Here is an 18,317-nt window from a genome sequence, read left to right on the forward strand (position 1 = left end):
GAGCAAATGCTCAAGGCTCAGGCTGAGTTGAATGAAGCGCTGGCCCGTCTAGCGCGACTGCGCCGCCAAAAGCGGCAGTTGGTTACCAAGGGTCAACAAATGACTCGCTTGGGTCTGCAATCGCTGGATGAGTTGGAGGAGGAGGAGCGTCGCGAATCCGAGGCTGTTATCGATGCGCAATCTCTAGGCGCTATTGACGTGTTGGATTGGAACGCTGTGTTTGGGGATGCCTTGTTGAATGCTGCTGGTGATACTGCCGTAATAGGTGCTGGCAATTCTTCAGGTGCTCCGTAGGTTCCCATGTGTTTTCCTCGTCTCCATAGCTTTTCCATTTAATGAGATATTGGCGTGTTTTGTTTCTTGTCCTCATGTCTAAGATCCGTTCTACTTCATATTCCGTTTCGTTCATGACTTCGATGTCTTCTTCTGCTGGTGCATTGTTTGGTGCTTTCTCAAGAAGTGAAATGTGTACTATAGGATGATTCCTCATAGTCTTTGGTAATGAAAGTTCGTAGTTGTTTGTCGATATTCTTTTCTTGATAGCGAATGGTCCTAATTTTTTGTAGTCCAATTTGTCGCTTGGTCGCGTTGTTTTGATGTTTCGTCGGAGTAGGTAGACCATGTCTCCCTCCCCAAAGATTGGTCCCTTCGATCTTTTACGATTATGGTATTGTGCCATTCTGTTTCGTACGAATTCCAATTCGTGTCGCATTTCTTCGTGCAATCTCTTCAGTTCATCTGCTTGCAGCATCGCTCGTTCTGCTTGCGGTCCTTCGCGCTGTGTTCGAAATACTTCGGGATTAAATCCGTAATTGGCGTAGGCTGGTGTTTGCTTTGTCGATTCTGATATCGAGCTATTGTAAGCCAATTGCGCTGTAGGTAACCATTTAACCCAATCGTCCTGTTGATGATTGATGTAACATCGTAGATACTGTTCAAGCGTCTGGTTCAATCTTTCCGTCTGTCCATCTGTCTGTGGATGGTATGCGGTGCTTAACTTGTGATTCGTTCCAAGTTGTGCCATAAGTGCTTGCCAAAACTTAGAAGTAAATGTACTTCCTCTGTCCGATATGATTTCTTCTGGCAGTCCATGGTTACTTGCTATTGTTCGTAAGAACACATATGCAAGTTCTTCTGCATTGCTTGCTTCTCTGTACGGTAAAAAGTATCCGTATTTTGTGAGTCTATCCGTGACCACGAATATGCTGTCATATTCCACGTTGGTCATTGGTTCTTTTGACATTGGTAGCTTCGTAATATGATCGAAAGCTATCGATTCCCATGGTCGTGTTGGTACTGGTAATGGTTGCAGTTCTCCGTATGGCTTATGTCGTGAAGCCTTACTTTTTCCGCATTGTATGCATTCGTTGACAACCTTTTCGACCATTTTCTTGATTCCTGAGAAATCGTATTGTCGTCGTATCTTATCCAGTGTCTTGCGGATTCCTTGATGTCCGTAGACTGGATGTTCATGCATTTCTTTGATGCATTCTTCTTGTAATTCTGGTGGTATCCAGATTTTCTCTCCATACATTGGTACTCCTCCTGGGTGGCATGTGCATCCCGTCGGTACGTCCCCAATGTGTTGTATATTGTCTGTTGCCCATTGGTGTATTTTGCCGTATACTGGGTCTTCTTTCTGTACTTTCAATATGGCATTCAGTTGTTTCTGCTGGAAATTGCCATTTTTATTGATCTCAAGGAGTGGTCCTGTTGCTGTAGGTACTCCTGTATCGTAGTCGCTTCTTCGACTTAGAGCGTCTGCTCGTCCGTTCTCGGATCCTTTTCGATGGATGATTTCGTAGTCGAATTCTGAAAGATATTCGGCCCATCGAATTTGTCGTCCATTCAATTGTTGCGTCGTCGCAAAATGAGAGATGTTCTTATGATCGGTATACACCTTAACTTTGTGTTTGCTTCCCATGAGATAGTGTCTAAATTCCTTGAAAGCATTGATGATTGCTAGGAATTCTTTGTCGTAGATGGGGTAGTTGAGTTCTGCTCCATGAAGTTTCTTCGAGTAGAACGCAATAGGGTGTAGTTTTCCGTCATCGTCTCTTTGTCCAACTTGTGCTCCTAGAGCAAAGTCTGATGAGTCGGTTTCTAGTTCCGTTTCTTTTTCTGGGTCGAAGGTTCTCAAAACAGGTTCGGATGTGATGAGTTCTTTGATCTTGTCAAAGGCACATTGCGCCTCATCGTTCCAATTCCACTGCTTATCCTTCTTGGTGAGTTCATCCAAGGGTGCTGCGATTTCGCCGTAGCTCTTGATGAATCTCCTGTAATAGTTCGCAAAGCCTCTAAAGCTTTGTATGTCCTTGACATTCTTCGGTGTTGGCCAGTTCCTTACTGCCTCAATCTTTGTCTTTTCCATTCGTATCTCGTTTGGTCGTATCGTGTGTCCTAGGAAGTCTACTTCCTGGGTATGGAATTTGCTTTTTGCTGGTTCCACTAGTAACTTCGCGTCTTGTAGCGCTTGTAGTACCTTGTGTACATGTCTTTTGTGGTCTTCCAGGGTTTTTGAGAAGATCAGTATATCGTCCAGATACACTACCACAAAATTGTCCAAATATTTTCGTAGTACGCTGTTGATCATTCGTTGGAATGTCGCTGGTGCGTTGGTAAGCCCGAATGGCATTACCAGGTATTCGAATAGTCCGAACTTCGTTCTAAAGGCTGTCTTCCATTCATGGCCTTTCTTTATTCGAATCAAATTGTATGCTCCCTTCAGGTCCAAAGCGGTGAACCAATTCATTCCGTGCAATCGGTCCCGTAGTTCCGATATTAGTGGCAACGGTGTTCGATCCTTCATGGTAATCGCGTTCAATCGCCGATAGTCCACTACTAACCGCAGTTTCCCGTTTTTCTTTGGAACAAACATAACTGGGTATCCAGCTTCTGATGTGGATGCTCTGATGTAGCCTTTCGCTAACATCTCGTCGATGTACTCCCGTAGTGTTTCGAGTTCTCTTGCGTTTAAGTTGTAAATCTTATGGAATGTTGTCGACTTTCCGTCTATCAATTCAATCTGATGATCCCATTGGCTGTGTTCTGGTAATCCGGTTTCTAATTCTTCTGCGAATAATTTTTCGTATTTCCGGTATTCCTTAGGGATATTCTTGAGTCTTTCTTCTTTCGTTATTGGGCTTTTGTCGTCTTTATCGTTCTCGTTCCTCTTTTCTCCTTCGAGTTTCTTGTTTGTGTTCGCGAGGTCTTTCCTTAAGGTGGCAATAACCTTTCGGATCTTGGCTTTTGTCTTCTTGTTGCTTATTGTTGTTCGTATCCCGGTTTGTAGCGCCGTCGAGGTCGTTACGGTGGATCCAATTGTTTTGACTGCTTTTCTGCCGCTTGTTTGTTGTCGTTGGTCCTTGGATAACTTGCTTGAAGGTTCTTTTTCTTCAGAACTCTGTTCATGAGCTAAGTTATGACGAAATTTCGTTCTTTCTTCCGAATTCTGCTGATTCTGTTGGCCTGAAGTCTCGTTCCACTTCAGTTGGCCTGTCCTCCAGTTGATCAGTGGGTTACTCTCCCATAACCATGGGTACCCTAACACTAGGTCGTGTTCCGATACGTCCATAACATCGAGTTGAATCACTTCTGAATGACTTTGAATCTGTACTTCGAGATGATCAGTCTCTTGGTTAATGATTCCGTCATTATAGGCAAAAAGTTTTCCTTCGATATCAGTTAACTCGTATGGTGCCTCTTTGTGTTTCCACGGTAGTTGGTAACGATTCACAACTCTGGGTGAGATATAGTTGCCCATCGCGCCACTGTCCACAAGTATGCGAACGCGATGTCCCATGACTTCGGCGTCTAATACCATTTTGTCGCTTCGTCCGTTCTGGGTTGCGTTGAGGGTCATTAGCGTCTTTCTTTTCATGCCAGCCTGTAGCCCTTTTACAGATGGCGTGCCTCGTTTTTTGAGTTTTCCGGAATAGATTCTTCTGCGATTTGTCGTTTCATTTCTTGGTACCATTCTGTAGGTCCAGTTCCGTTTTGCGGGTGCTTGAAGCAAAACCCATCGTCAAACATTTGACATAGGCGATTGTAAATTTGGTTTTTCATTTCTCCGTGTTTTTCGCATCTTGGGTTGTCGCAGTTTACCGCATATTTCCTGTTGCATCTGGGGTTGAACTTCTGTTCGTTGTACCACTTATCCAACTGTTGTTCACTGTGGTATGTTGATTCTGTGGTTCCCCTGGGGTCTTTCTGTTCGAGTATGTCTAATGCTCGCTGTGTCCGTTTGTATGCTGCTGGTGTTCCACATTGCCACTTGTGCCATTCCCTGGCCTTATCTACCATATGTTCTGAACAATTAGGTAGTGGGCATACCATGTGGTCTTTTGTTTCACATCGAGGTGACTTGAGTAGTAACTCCCTTCTGTGTGTTGGGATTTTTCCCTCATACACATACTGATGCCACTGCCTGTTCTTCGTATGTACATGTAACTGGCATGTGTCTGATTCACATACGTCCGTAGGATCTGTATGAGCTCGGCATTTGATGGGTGTGTTTGAATCGGGTTCCAAGATCATCGTTTGATCGTTATTGATTATCTTCACTCTCCATTCTAGGAGTTCCCATCTGAAGTATGGTGCTTTGATCGGATATCCTTTCATCCTGATCGGAAACGCATCCAATCGTGCCTTGGTTTGAAAGTGTGCCTGGCACATTGCAAACGCGCATGATGCCCATGCTAAACGTGTATGTTCCGCGTGTCTTGGTGAGAGTCTAGGATCGTCTTCCTTCTCTCCTTCCGGAAACCATAGTGTCTGGTTTTCCATTGCCGTGGTGGTGTCCACTGCTAGAATAGGAATTGCGAAATGTTTTCCTGTTGGTGCGGGGAAATATCGCTGTACAGCTTGTTCTTGTGTGGCTGTCAGCCTTGCAGGCGTTTCTTCCTCGCTTCGTTCGTCTTCGGACGCTTCTGGAGTATCTAGGATTGCGTTGTCGTCATCGACGCTCATTTCCCTTACTCTATCTTCCGGTTCGTCGAAGGTGGTGAGGATTTGTGCGTCTTGCTCCTCCCTATATTGTTGTTCCCTTCGATTCTTCCTTGCTTCTGCTTGTTGTCGCACCCAATCGAGAATTTCTTGGTGCGAGTCTTCGTCCAAATATTCTGGCGATTTTGGTTCATGGAGTTCCTTTCGTCCCGTCATTGCAAGCGTTCTCTTTTCCATTGATTGTTCGTCCAGGTCTTCTTGTACCAGTTGTTTGGCTACTTGCAGTCCGTTTCCTATGAAGTTCATAATTTTCTTCTTTGGTTTTCTTGGTTCTTTTGGAAACCATCCTCTTTCTTGTTTGCTGCTCATGTGAACGTAGCAGTTGTCGTCATAGCAGAAGGTCCAGTTGAGGTTCTTATGTTCCACCTCTGATTCGGTAACTTCGATTTTCTGTTGGTTAGTAGAATTGAGTTGTTTCTTACCTCCTTCTGGTACTGGCTTCCATTCTTTCCTGGGTTTCTTGCATTTATTGGCGAAATGTCCTGGTTTTCCGCAGTTGTAGCATTTCTTTTCCTTTTTGTCGTCTTTCTTGGTAGCGTCAAGCTCCATTCGTCCAGGGTTAAGAGTGTGACCATAGGCAATAGGTTCGTCACGCTTTCTGCGTTGATTGGCTTGGTAACTCTTCCCTTTGGCAGGGCTCCAGGTTCCTTTACCCTGTTTCTTCTGTATGCGTCGCTGATACTGTCTGTCGTCGATTCGTACCGCCATAGCGATGTAGTCCGATAAGTTGTCTGGTCTGTTCTCCCTGTAGAGTTCATCTTTGACTTCTTCCTTAAGTCCTTTATAGAAAGCTGACATAAGAGGTTCGTCCTCCCAGTCAAGCTGAGATGCAAGTTGTCTGAAGCGAGCGGCATAATCGGATGCCGATCCCTTCTGCTTGAGCCCGTCGATGTAGTACTCAGCAGCCCTAGCTTCGTCAACTGTTCCAAAGGCCTTTTTGATAGCTTTTTCGAATTCATCGTAACTTTCGAAAATGGTGTTGGTTTCTTCTTCGCGGTCGTCTTTTTCTTTGTTAAGGTAGTCCCTCATAATGGGTTCAAACCATGCGAGTGCCACTCCCGTCATACACCCTCCTGCGTGCAGTACCTTGGCAGAGGATTCTTCCATTTTGGTCGGGAATTGTCGGTGGTAAGCCCTGAGTTGAGTGAGGAATCCTTGAAGCGCACCCGGGGATCCGTCGTACGGTCCTGGTGCCCTGGGTCTAAGGATTTCTCCCAAGTCCTTTTTAATTGTGGCCGCAGTCGTGGCTTGTTCCTGCCGTTCTTCTTCCATCTGTTGGACCCGTTCCCGAAGGCGTATGATCTCAGCAAGCATGTCGTGAGCAGAGATGGTGGTTGGTCCCTCTCGGGTTTCATTGGATCCAGATGCGGTGGTAGTCTCGCGTGGTGCCATGTTGACAGTTATCAGGTATTGCTCAGAGTGACGCGGTAGTAGTCTGAACAAGAGCTTTCAACGTGTAACGGCTAAGGTTCCCAAGGGATAAACTAGTCGTAGTTTATGTTGGCAGAGCCACTAGGGCAGTCAATCTGAGCAGTTGGGTGTTACGTTGGTAATAGGTCGTAGACCGTAACCAAGTGATCAGAGTCAAAGAGTTGTAAGCGAGGCTTATTCAATGTAATGATCTGTGTTGAAAGCTAAGGAGCTAGAGGCTATCTATGAAGCGAATTTGGGGGTCCCTATATACTACGGTTGCTAGTTATCGCGGAGGTGAGCATCCTCGATGCTCACTTCCAAACACTGGTGAGCGTTGTGCATGCTCACTTATAATAACTGAGCGTCCTTCCCATTGGTCCTGTCGTGCCGACCAATGTTCCGTGGCCCGTCATGCCTGTGCCGCCCGGCGGCTCCATGCAGCCGGCCCAACCTGCAGCCTACGTGCTGGGTCGTAACAGTAAAGCAGTAGAAGCAGCAGGGAAGAAATCTCAGGAGCGTTGTAGTACTGGTGGAAGTTCGCGAGCGGCGTAAAAGGAAATCTTCTGGTATTACAACAGATATTCAAGTCTTATATAATATAGGAGGCTGGTAATCTTACCATAGTTCTGTAATGGATTTCTCTTCTTTGTTGCCCTTCTTGCAGGCAATCTAGTTATTAGGTGGTGTAGTTCGTAATAGCCAGCTATAAACTAAAGAGGAGGCAATAAAAAACTCTAATTACTAAAGTAGTATAATAAGTATTATAGCAACGTTTTATAATCCTTGTTATATGCCCTTAACTGCTCTATCTTTATCTTAATAAATAGTATAAGTGCTACACGAATATTCTTATCTAGTGTCTTAGCGCCTGCACTGTTTTTATTTAAACAATTAATAAAGAGCTTATTAACATTAAAAGGTTTCCTTGCTGTGTAGTTATACTAAAAGCGTTTTGTAACCTATAAGTTATGTATAAAACTAAAAAGAGATTTCTTAGTACATAGTATTCCTCTTAACCTTTTAACCTGTTTTATTACTTCTAAAAACTGCTCTAAGCGGGGCTTATAAGCTGACAGAAACAATATTAAGTAATAAATAAGAAATCTTTTATATTAAGTAATTTTTCTTAGTAATTAGCTTATTTATAAGGTAAAAAAAGAAAAATACTAAGAGCTAAAAGTATATTATATATAATAAAACTTAGTTTATATTATAAACTTAAGCTAAAAGCTTAGGTCTAGGTAGAATTCTAAGTAAAGCTAGCTTAAACTTAATATAAATAAACTTTAAGCTATTAAAAACCTTAAAATTTAAGTAAAATTTTAAGTAAAATTAAATTAAACTTAATATAAATAAATTTTAAATTAAAATAAAATATATTAAATAAAAAAAAAGAAAATAAAATCTTTTTTTTTAAGTTTATTTTTATTATTTAATAATATATATATATAATTATAAGTATAATTAATTTATTATAAAAAATAAACTTTATTATAAATAACCTTATAAAATAAATAATTAATATAAAACTAAGCTTATTTATATAATAGCTAAAATTCCTAAGGAATAAACTAGTTATAATTTATATTAGTAAAATAACTAAAGCAGTTAATCTAAGTAATTAGGTATTATATTAATAATAGGTTATAAATTATAACTAAGTAATTAGAGTTAAAAAGTTATAAGTAAAGCTTAAATTAATATAATAATTATATTAAAAGCTAAAAAACTAAAATTTATTTATAAAGTAAATTTAAGGGTTTTTATATATTATAATAATTATTTATCTTAAATATAAGTAATAATATTACTTATATTAATTTTATTATAATTACTTATATTATTTATTTTATATATAATAAGTACTTTTTTATTAATAGCTTATATTAATTATTATTTTATAATTTTTTTTACTTATATTATATAATAGCTTATATAATTTAACCTACTTTTATAACTTATATTATAATTTATAGCTAGGTTATAATATAATATTTTTTCTCTTATAATTTTATTTTTAAAATCTAAGTTTATTTTATAAATAACTTTATATTTTATTTTTTTTATTAATAAGTTTTTTTTTTTTTTATAATATTTTTTTAATATTATATTTAATTATTTTTTTAAAATTTAAAAATTAAAACTAAAATTAGATTTTATATATTATTAAAATACTTTAATAATATATATAAATTTTTATAGCTTTAATATTATATTATATTTTTTTTATTTTATTTATAATTTTTATTATAAAATAATTAAATATTTTTTAAAATATAAAAAATATATATAATAAAAGTATTTTTATAATACTTTTAATATTATAATTAATTTATATAAATACTTTTTTTATATATTATTATTTTTTATTAATAAATATTTTTTAATTAATTAAATTATTTTTAAGTTAAAATATTTAAATTAAAAAAAAAAGTTTATTAAAAAACTTTTTATTTTTTATTATAAAATATTATATTAAGTATAAGTTAATTTAAATAAATTCTTAAATTATTTAAAGTAATTATATAAGTAAAAGTATTAATTACTTTTAAAAGAAAATAAAATAATTTATTTAAATTTATAATTATTAAATAAGTTAAATAAAAAAAATATTATAAATTTAAGGCTATTATTAATATATAGTTTTTAAGTATTATTAATATATTAAATTAAAATATTATATTTAAAAATACCTTATTAAATATTATTATAATAAGTACTAATAATTTTTTAAATATTTTATAAACTTTTATATATTTTTTTTATTTTTATAGCTTTTTTATTTAATAAAATATTAATATATTTTATTTTTTATTTTTATATTTAAAATTTATTTTACTTTATATTTTATTTTATTTATAATTTTAATATTTTTTTTTATTAATATATTACTTAATACTTTTTTAAAAAGTAAAATATATATTATTAATTTATAATTAATTTACTTTATAATTAAATAAAATTATATATATAATATAAGTATTATATAAGTATAAAATCTAAAATAATATTAGGTTATATTAGGCTAAGAATAATAAAAGACTAGAAAAGTAAACTATTTATATATATATTATAATATATTAAATATACTAGTATAATTAATACCGCGCTATAATTGCTAGCTAAGGCTATTTTATAATAGCCTTAGCTATTATTATTATAAAAGTAAACTTCGCGCTTATAACTTATATTAAGTTATACTAAAAACCTAAAATACCTATATATATAGTATATTTATATAGTTTACTCTTACTTATATTCTAAGTTAGTCTTGTTCCTTTTTATCTAAGTTATTTGCCTTTTCTGCTATTAAGACCTAATAATAATATAGGCTTTAAAGGTGCTAAGAAGCCCAATATAAGTAAGTTACCTATTATAACCTTTAAGGGTTAAAAGCTAATAAGGCTTAAAGGGTAATATAATTAATACTAGATTAAAAGCCTTTTATAATAAAAGAAATAATTATTATAAAACTAAAAATTTTAATTTAATAAAAATTAAAAAAAATAATAAAGCTATTAAAAATATAAAAAAAAAGGCCTTTAAAAATATAAAGCTAAAGTATAGCTTTAAAAAAGCTATTATATTAGCTATAAAAGGGCCTAATAAAGCTAGTAATACTAAGAGCAAAGCTGCCTAATAAATCTATATTAGCGGTTTTACCTTTTCTAGAAGGGGTAAAATATATATTATAAAATAATTTTTTATAATTTTTAATAATAAAAGTTTATAATTATTTATTAATATTTATTTTTTAATAATAAATAATTCTAATTTTTATAATTTAATTTATTATTTAATTATATTATTTTAATATTTTATTAAAGTAAATAAATTATATTTTTTTTCTTAAAAATTAGTTTTTTTAATTTTTTATAATTATAATATTATATTATTTTATTTTATATAAATTTTAATTTATATTATATTTTTTTATATAATTTTTTTAGTTTATTTACTTATAATATTACTTATTTTACTTATAATTTTTTATATTATATTTAAAATACTTTATAATTAAATTTATAATTAATATAAGCTAGTATTTACTTTATTAATTCTAATATTAAGCTATTATAAGCTAATTATATTATAAGTAATTATTTCCCCTCTGGAAGAGGTAAAACCGCCAATACAGATTTATTTGGCAGCTTTAGCCTTATAAGCCTTTTTAGCTTTTTTAGCCTTTTTAGCCTTAGCTTTATTAGCCTTATTAGCCCTTTTTATAGCTAGTTTTATAGCTTTCTTAATACTATATTTTAGTTTAGCGTTTTTAAAGGCTCTTTTTTTTAAATTCTTAATTATTTTTATAATTTTTTTAATTTTTATAAAATTAGGATTTTTAGCTTTAAAATAAGTATTTTTTTTATTATAAAAAGCTTTTAATTTATTAATAATTATATTACTTATTAGGCCTTATTAGCTTTAACCCTTAAAAGTTATAATAAGTAATTTACTTATATTAGGCTTTTTATTATACTTAGTTATTTTATTATTATTAATAAGCTAGTCTAGTTAATTTTATTTTATAAAAACTTATATTAATAGGTATATACTTTATATATAATAGTTTATAAATAGCTATAATAAATATTAGTAAGTACTTATAAGAGATATATATATATAAGAGCAGTAACTTATAATTAGTTATTTATAGCAAGGTCTTAATAATAGAAAAGGCAAATAACTTAAATATAAAATCAACTTAAAATATAAGAAAAAGTAAACCTTATAAATATACTATATATATAGGTATTTTAGGTTTTTAATATAACTTAATATAAGTTATAACTATAAAGTTAGTAGGTTTATATAATAATATATAAGGTTTAATTATATAATAATAGCTAAGGCTATCGTAAGGTAGCTATAACTAGCAAGTTATAGCGTGGTATTAATTATACTAGTATATCTAATATATCACGATATATAAATAATTTACTTTTTTAGTCTTTTATTATTTTTAGCCTAATATAACCTAATATTATTTTAGATTTTACACTTATATAATACTAGTATTATATATATAATTTTATTTAACTATAAAGTAAATCAACCAAATATTAATAAGTAATTATTTAATTTAATTATTTTATTAATAATTAATATAATATTATAAATATTATTTAAATATTTAATTTAATTTTTTTATTTATTTATTTATTTATAAATAATATATAATACTTAACTTATAATTTATTTTAAGTTATATTATAAATACTTATTAAAACTTAAAAGTAAATATATTTTTTTTATTTAATATAATTTTTTTTAATAATTTATAATTACTTATTATTATTTATAAAAATATATATATAAGTTTTTTTATATTATTTACTTTTTTATATAATAAAAAATATTTATATTTTATAAGTTTATTTATAATTATAAATATATTATTATATTTTATATTAATTATTAGTTTTTTTAATATTAATAGCTTTATAATATAATTAAAAACTATTAATTTTTATAATTATATTAATATTAATAATAATTATAATTTTTTATATAACTTATATTATATAATTTTACTTTTTTTATATTATATATATTTATTAATAATTTTTTTAATTATTTTTTTAATTTTTAAAAAATTATATTATTATTATATTTTATTTAATATTTTATAAATTTTTTAATATTTATAAACTAAGTATTTATATATTTTTTTAATATATTTTTCTTATAATTTTAATAATATTTAGATTTTTTTTTATATATTAATACTTTTTTTAAATAATATATATATTTTATTAATATATTTTTAATATATTATATATTATTTATTACTTATTAATATATTTTATTATATATTAAGTTTTTTTTTTTATATTTTTAATATAATATTTAATTATTTTTATTAAAAATTATTATTTTTATTAATTTTAAAAAGTTATTTTATTATTATAAATACTTTTATATTATAATTATTTTTTTAACTTAAAGTATTTATTTATTTATTTTTAGATTTTTTTTAATAAATAATTTTATAATTAAATTCTAAAAAATATTTAACTTATTAAATTTATTTTTTATTTAATTATTATATTATTATAAAATAAAAAATATTTTTATAATCAATTAAATTATAATAAAAAAAATAAAAAAAAAGGCTAGTTAATTACCAGAACTTACTAATAATATAATTAATAGCTATACCTAGCTAATTTTATAGTAATATATAATTTAAAAAATATTATATATATATATTATAATACATTAAATTTACTAGCTTAAAAGGTAATTTATAACTTTATATACTAATAAAAGCTTATAACTTTATATATTAAAAATATATATAATAATAATAATAACTTATAATTATATAAATTATACCCTAAAAAACTTAAAATAATCTAATATAATATAAATTAATAAAGTCTTAACTTTTATAAAGCCTATTATTTTTTTTATAATTACCTTATTTTACTTTTATATACTTAATTTAAATAAATTACTTTATAAATAATATAGCTACTTATAGGTTTCTAGCTTTATATTACTTTTTAAAGTATTATAGCTTTTTACTTATTAATATTAGACTTAGTTAATAATTAATAATTATAATTATAATTAATACTAAAAAAGATAATAAGCTTAATATAAGTAAATTACTTATTATAACTTTAGAAATTAAAGCTAATAAGCCTAAAAAGGTAATAAAAAGGCTATTATTATAAAAAATATTAATAAAAAAAAATATATTATTAAAAGCTAAAAATATTAAAAAGGTTAAAAAACTTAATAAAGTAGCTAAAAAAATAAAAAAAAAAAAAAAAATAAAAGGGAAAATTAAGAAGAATACTATAAAGCTAGTTAATAAAAAATAGCTTTATATTATAGTTTTCCCTTTTATTATAAAGGGATATTTTTATAATTAATATATATTTTAATTTTATATTTATTTTTTATAAAATAATATTTAAATTTCTTAAAAGTATTAATAATTATTAAGAATTTCTTATTATAAATAAAATAATTAAGTTTTATTTTATAAAATTTTTTTAAATAAAATATAATAAAATATAATTTTTTATTATTATTTTATTATTTTATTTATATTTTTAAAATAAAATCTACTAAATTAGTTTTTAATTTTATTTTTTTTTTAAATTAAAAGTTTTTAAAATAAGTTTAAATATAATAAGTTTTTTAATTTTATTAGAAGTATATTATACCCTTTATAATAAGGGGGAAAACTATAATATAAAGCTACTTTTTATTAATTAGCTTTATAGTATTTTTCTTAATTTTCCCCTTTATTTCTTCTTTTTTTCTTGCTTTTTTAGTTACTTTATTAAGTTTTTTAATTTTTTTAGTATTTTTAGCTTTTAATAATATATTTCTCTTTTTATTAATATCTTTTATAATAATAGCCTTTTTATTACTTTTTTAGGCTTATTAACTTTAATTTCTAAAGTTATAATAAGTAACTTACTTATATTAGGCTTATTACCTTTTTTAGTACTAGTTATAGTTATAATTATTAATTACTAACTAAGTTTAATATTAGTAAGCTATAGTACTTTACGAAGTAATATAAAGCTAGAAACCTATAAGTAATTATATTATTTATAAAGCGATTTATTTAAATTAGGTATATAAAGGTAAAATAAGGTGATTATAAGGAAAATAATAGGCTTTATAAAAGTTAGGTATAAACTTTATTAATTTATATTATATTAGATTACTTTAAGTTTTTTAGAGTATAACTTATATAATTATAAGTTATTATTATTATTATATATATATTTTTGCTAGTATATAAGGTTATAAATTACCTTTTAAGCTAGTAAATTTAATATATTATAATATATATACTGTTTTTTAAATTATATATTACTATTAAATTAGCTAGGTATAGCTATTAATTGTGTTACTAGTAGGTTTTAGTAATTAACTAGCCTTTTTTTTATTTTTTTTATTATAATTTAAAAAAGTATATTATATTTTATTATTTTAATTTTATTATTTATTTTTTTTAATAAATTTATTTAAAAATATTATAATTTTATTATAACTTTTAATAAATTTTTTATAATAATTTATAAAGCTTTTAAAGCTTTATATATTTTTAATATTTTTTAATATTAATTAATTTTTTATTATTTTAATTTTTATTTTTTTTATTTATATTTTATTTAATTATATTATATATTTTAAAAAGTTTATTTTTTATATATAAAACTTATATTTTATTAATTTAAGTAATAATTTAATATTTTATAATATTTTTAATATTATATATATATATTTTATATAGTTTTTTAAGGTTTTTAAGAAAATTAATATATTATTAAAATATATTATTATAAAGTTATTTAACTTCTTTAAAAAAAGTAAAACTATTAATATAAATTTATTAAGTAGTTTTACTTTTAGTATTATTAGCTTTATTAGGCTTTTTTATAGCTAATATAATAGTTCTTTTAAAGTTATATTTTAGCTTTATATTTTTAAAAGCTTTTTTTTTTATATTTTTAATAGCTTTATTATTTTTTTTAATTTTTATTAAATTAAGATTTTTAGCTTTATAATAATTATTTTTTTTATTATAAAAAGCTTTTAATTTAATATTAATTATATTACCTTTTAAGTTTTATTAGTTTTTAACCCCTAAAAATTATAATAAATAATTTACTTATATTAGGCTTCTTAATACTTTTACTTATATTATTATTAGTAAGCCGGTCTAGTTAATCTTATTTTATAAGGGCTTATATTAACAGGATTTTAATAGCAAAAAAGGCAAATAACTTAGATAAAAAGGAATAAAACTAACTTAAAATATAAGTAAAAGTAAACTATATAAATATATTATATATATAAGTATTTTAGGTTTTTAATATAACTTAATATAAGTTATAAATATAAAGTTAGTTTACCTTTATAATAATAATAGCTAAGGCTATTATAAAATAGCTTTAATTAATAGTTATAATATAATACTAATTATACTAGTATATTTAATATATTATAATATATAAATAATTTATTTTTTTAATTTTTTATTATTTTTAGCTTAATATAACTTAATATTATTTTAGATTTTATACTTATATAATACTTATATTATATATATAATTTTATTTAATTATAAAGTAAATTAATTATAAATTAATAAAGTTATTTAAATATTTTTATAATATATTATTAATTATTTTTTAAAATATTATTAATATATTAATAAGCCTTATTAATATTATTAAATATTTAAATAATTTAAATTTTATTTTAAAAGCTATTATTTATTTATAACTTTTTTTTATTTAAATTAAATTATATACTTTTTTTAGGTTTATTATAATAAATTAATTTATATTATATAATTAATTTTATAATTTTAATATTAATAATAATAATATTTTATTTTTTATAATAATTATATTTAATTATTAATAATTTATTATTAATTATAATTTTTTATTTTTTTTTAAAATAAATATAATTAAGTATTTAGCTTTTAATATTAATACTTTAATATAATTTTTTATTAATATTTTATTAATATATTTTTATAATATTTTAAGTTTTTTTATATTTAAATTATAAATTTTATAAAATATTATTAATTTTTTATTTATTAATTTAATTTTATAATTTTATTAATTATATTTAAATAATTTAATTTTTAATTTTTTTATAAATAATTTTTTATATTTTTAATATTTTTTAAAAATATTTTTAAGTTTTTTTTTTTTATTATTAAGCTTTTATTATTTTTATTATTTTTATTTTTTTTTTTTTTAAATTTTTTATTTATATTTATAAAAATTTCTTTTAAAATAATAATAATTTTTTAGATTTTAATTTTTATTTTTTTATTATTTATTATTATTTATATTTTAATTTATAATATTATTAAAATTATTATAATAAATTTAATTATTTTTTTTTATATTTATTATTTTTATATTATTTATTTATTATTATTAATTTTTAAATAATTTACTTAAAAGTTTTTTTTTTAAAATTTTATTTATAAATTAAATTATAATAAAAAATTTTTTTTTTTAAATTTTATTAATTTTATTAACTTAAAATTTTATTTTATTTTAATTAGCTTATTTTTTAATTAATTAATAAATTATTTTTTTATAATTATAAATATTTTAATATTAAATTATATTTTAATATATTTATAATATTAAGTTAAATTATTTTTAAATAATTTTAAATTTATATTTTAAAATAATTAATTTTTTAATTAATAATTTTATTATTATAAGTAAAAAGTTTTTTTTTAATATTAATTAACTTATATCATATTTTTTTATATTTTTATAATAATTAATAATAATTAATAATTTTAAGTAAAATATAATTATTTATTATATTATTATTTATAAGTATATAAATATAATATTTTATAATTTTAATATTTAATATTATTTTATTATTTTATTTATTTTAAATTATATTAAAAATTATTAATATTTTTTTTTATATTAATTTATAACTTTTTTATAAATAATATATTTTATTTTTTAAGTTTTTTAAAATAAATTTTTTTATAATTTATTATTTTATTTTTTAATATTATTTTATAAATACTTAAAATAAAACTTATTATTAAATATTTAATATAAATAATTATAAATTTAATTTTTTATTTTTTTATATTTTTTATATTTTAAATTATTATAATTTATTATATATTTTTATTATATTTAAAATTAAATTTTTATTTATTATATTATTTATTTAGTTTTTATTTATTATAATATATTAATTTTATAATTTTATTAAAATTTTTATATTTAAGTATATTTAATATTTATTATATTTATTTATATATTATTAATATTTTATATTATTATTTATATTATTTTTTAATTTTATTTATTATATATTTTAAGTAATTTAATAATAAATATATTATATAATTTTTTATTTTATATTAAAATAATTTAAATAATAATTTTTTTTTATATATTAGAATTTTTTTTTATATATATATTAATATTATTATTTATTTTTTATATATATATATAATTAATATATATTTAATTTATATATATTTATAAAATTTATATAAACTTAATATTGAATAAATATATTTAAATTAAGTTTTAAAATTATTATTTAATTATTATTAATTATTTTTATTTTTTATTTTAAAAGTTTTTATTTAAAATATAATATTTTAATTAAAAATTTTTTATTTTAATTAAAAATATATTTAATTATATTTTAATTATAAAATATATTTAATATATTATAAATATATATAATATTTATATTAATTATATATAATTTTTATATTTTAATAAAAGTTTAAAATTATTTTTTTTTTTTTAAGTATTATAATATTAGGTTTTTTAATATTATAATAATATTTATTATAATAATAAAAATTATAAAATATTTTCTTATTAATATAAAAAAATATTATTATATAATTTATTTTTATATAATTATTAATTTTATTAATATTTTTTTCTTATTTTATTTATTTTTAAATACTTTTAAAATATTTAAAATTATATTATTATTATTAATATTTATTTTTTTTATTTTATTTTTTAATTTATTAAAAAAAATAAAAATTTATATATTTTATTTTTTTTTATATTATTATTTTTTTTAAATTTTTTTTATTTTTATTTATTATTATATTGAATTAAAAAATTTTTAATATAAGTTTTTATTTAAATATTTTAATAATTTTAATTTATAAAATTTTTTTTATTTTATTATTATAAAAGTTTTTTTTTTATTAATTATTTATTTAGTTTTTTTTATATTAATTATTTAATTATTTATAGCTTATTTTTTATAAAATTTATAATTTTTTTTTTAGTTTTTTTAATTTTTTTAAAAACTATTTTTTTTTTTATTTATTACTTATATAAATATAATAATTATTATTATAATAAAAAGTTTAATTAAAATTT

General features: G+C 23.5%; 1 protein-coding gene across 1 annotated transcript; it reads right to left on the reverse strand.

Moving 5' to 3' along the window:
* Nucleotides 1-190: 190 nt before the first annotated feature.
* On the reverse strand, nt 191-6,396 carry Tf2-12_10 (Transposon Tf2-12 polyprotein; the record flags this gene model as incomplete). Its single annotated transcript, XM_066130710.1, has 2 exons — nt 191-3,841; nt 4,474-6,396. The coding sequence occupies 2 exons, from the start codon at nt 6,394-6,396 to the stop codon at nt 191-193; spliced, it is 5,574 nt and encodes a 1,857-aa protein (XP_065986631.1).
* Nucleotides 6,397-18,317: the final 11,921 nt, after the last annotated feature.

Source organism: Metarhizium brunneum, chromosome 3, assembly GCF_013426205.1.
Source record: "Metarhizium brunneum chromosome 3, complete sequence".
Classification (NCBI taxonomy): Eukaryota; Fungi; Ascomycota; class Sordariomycetes; order Hypocreales; family Clavicipitaceae; genus Metarhizium; species Metarhizium brunneum.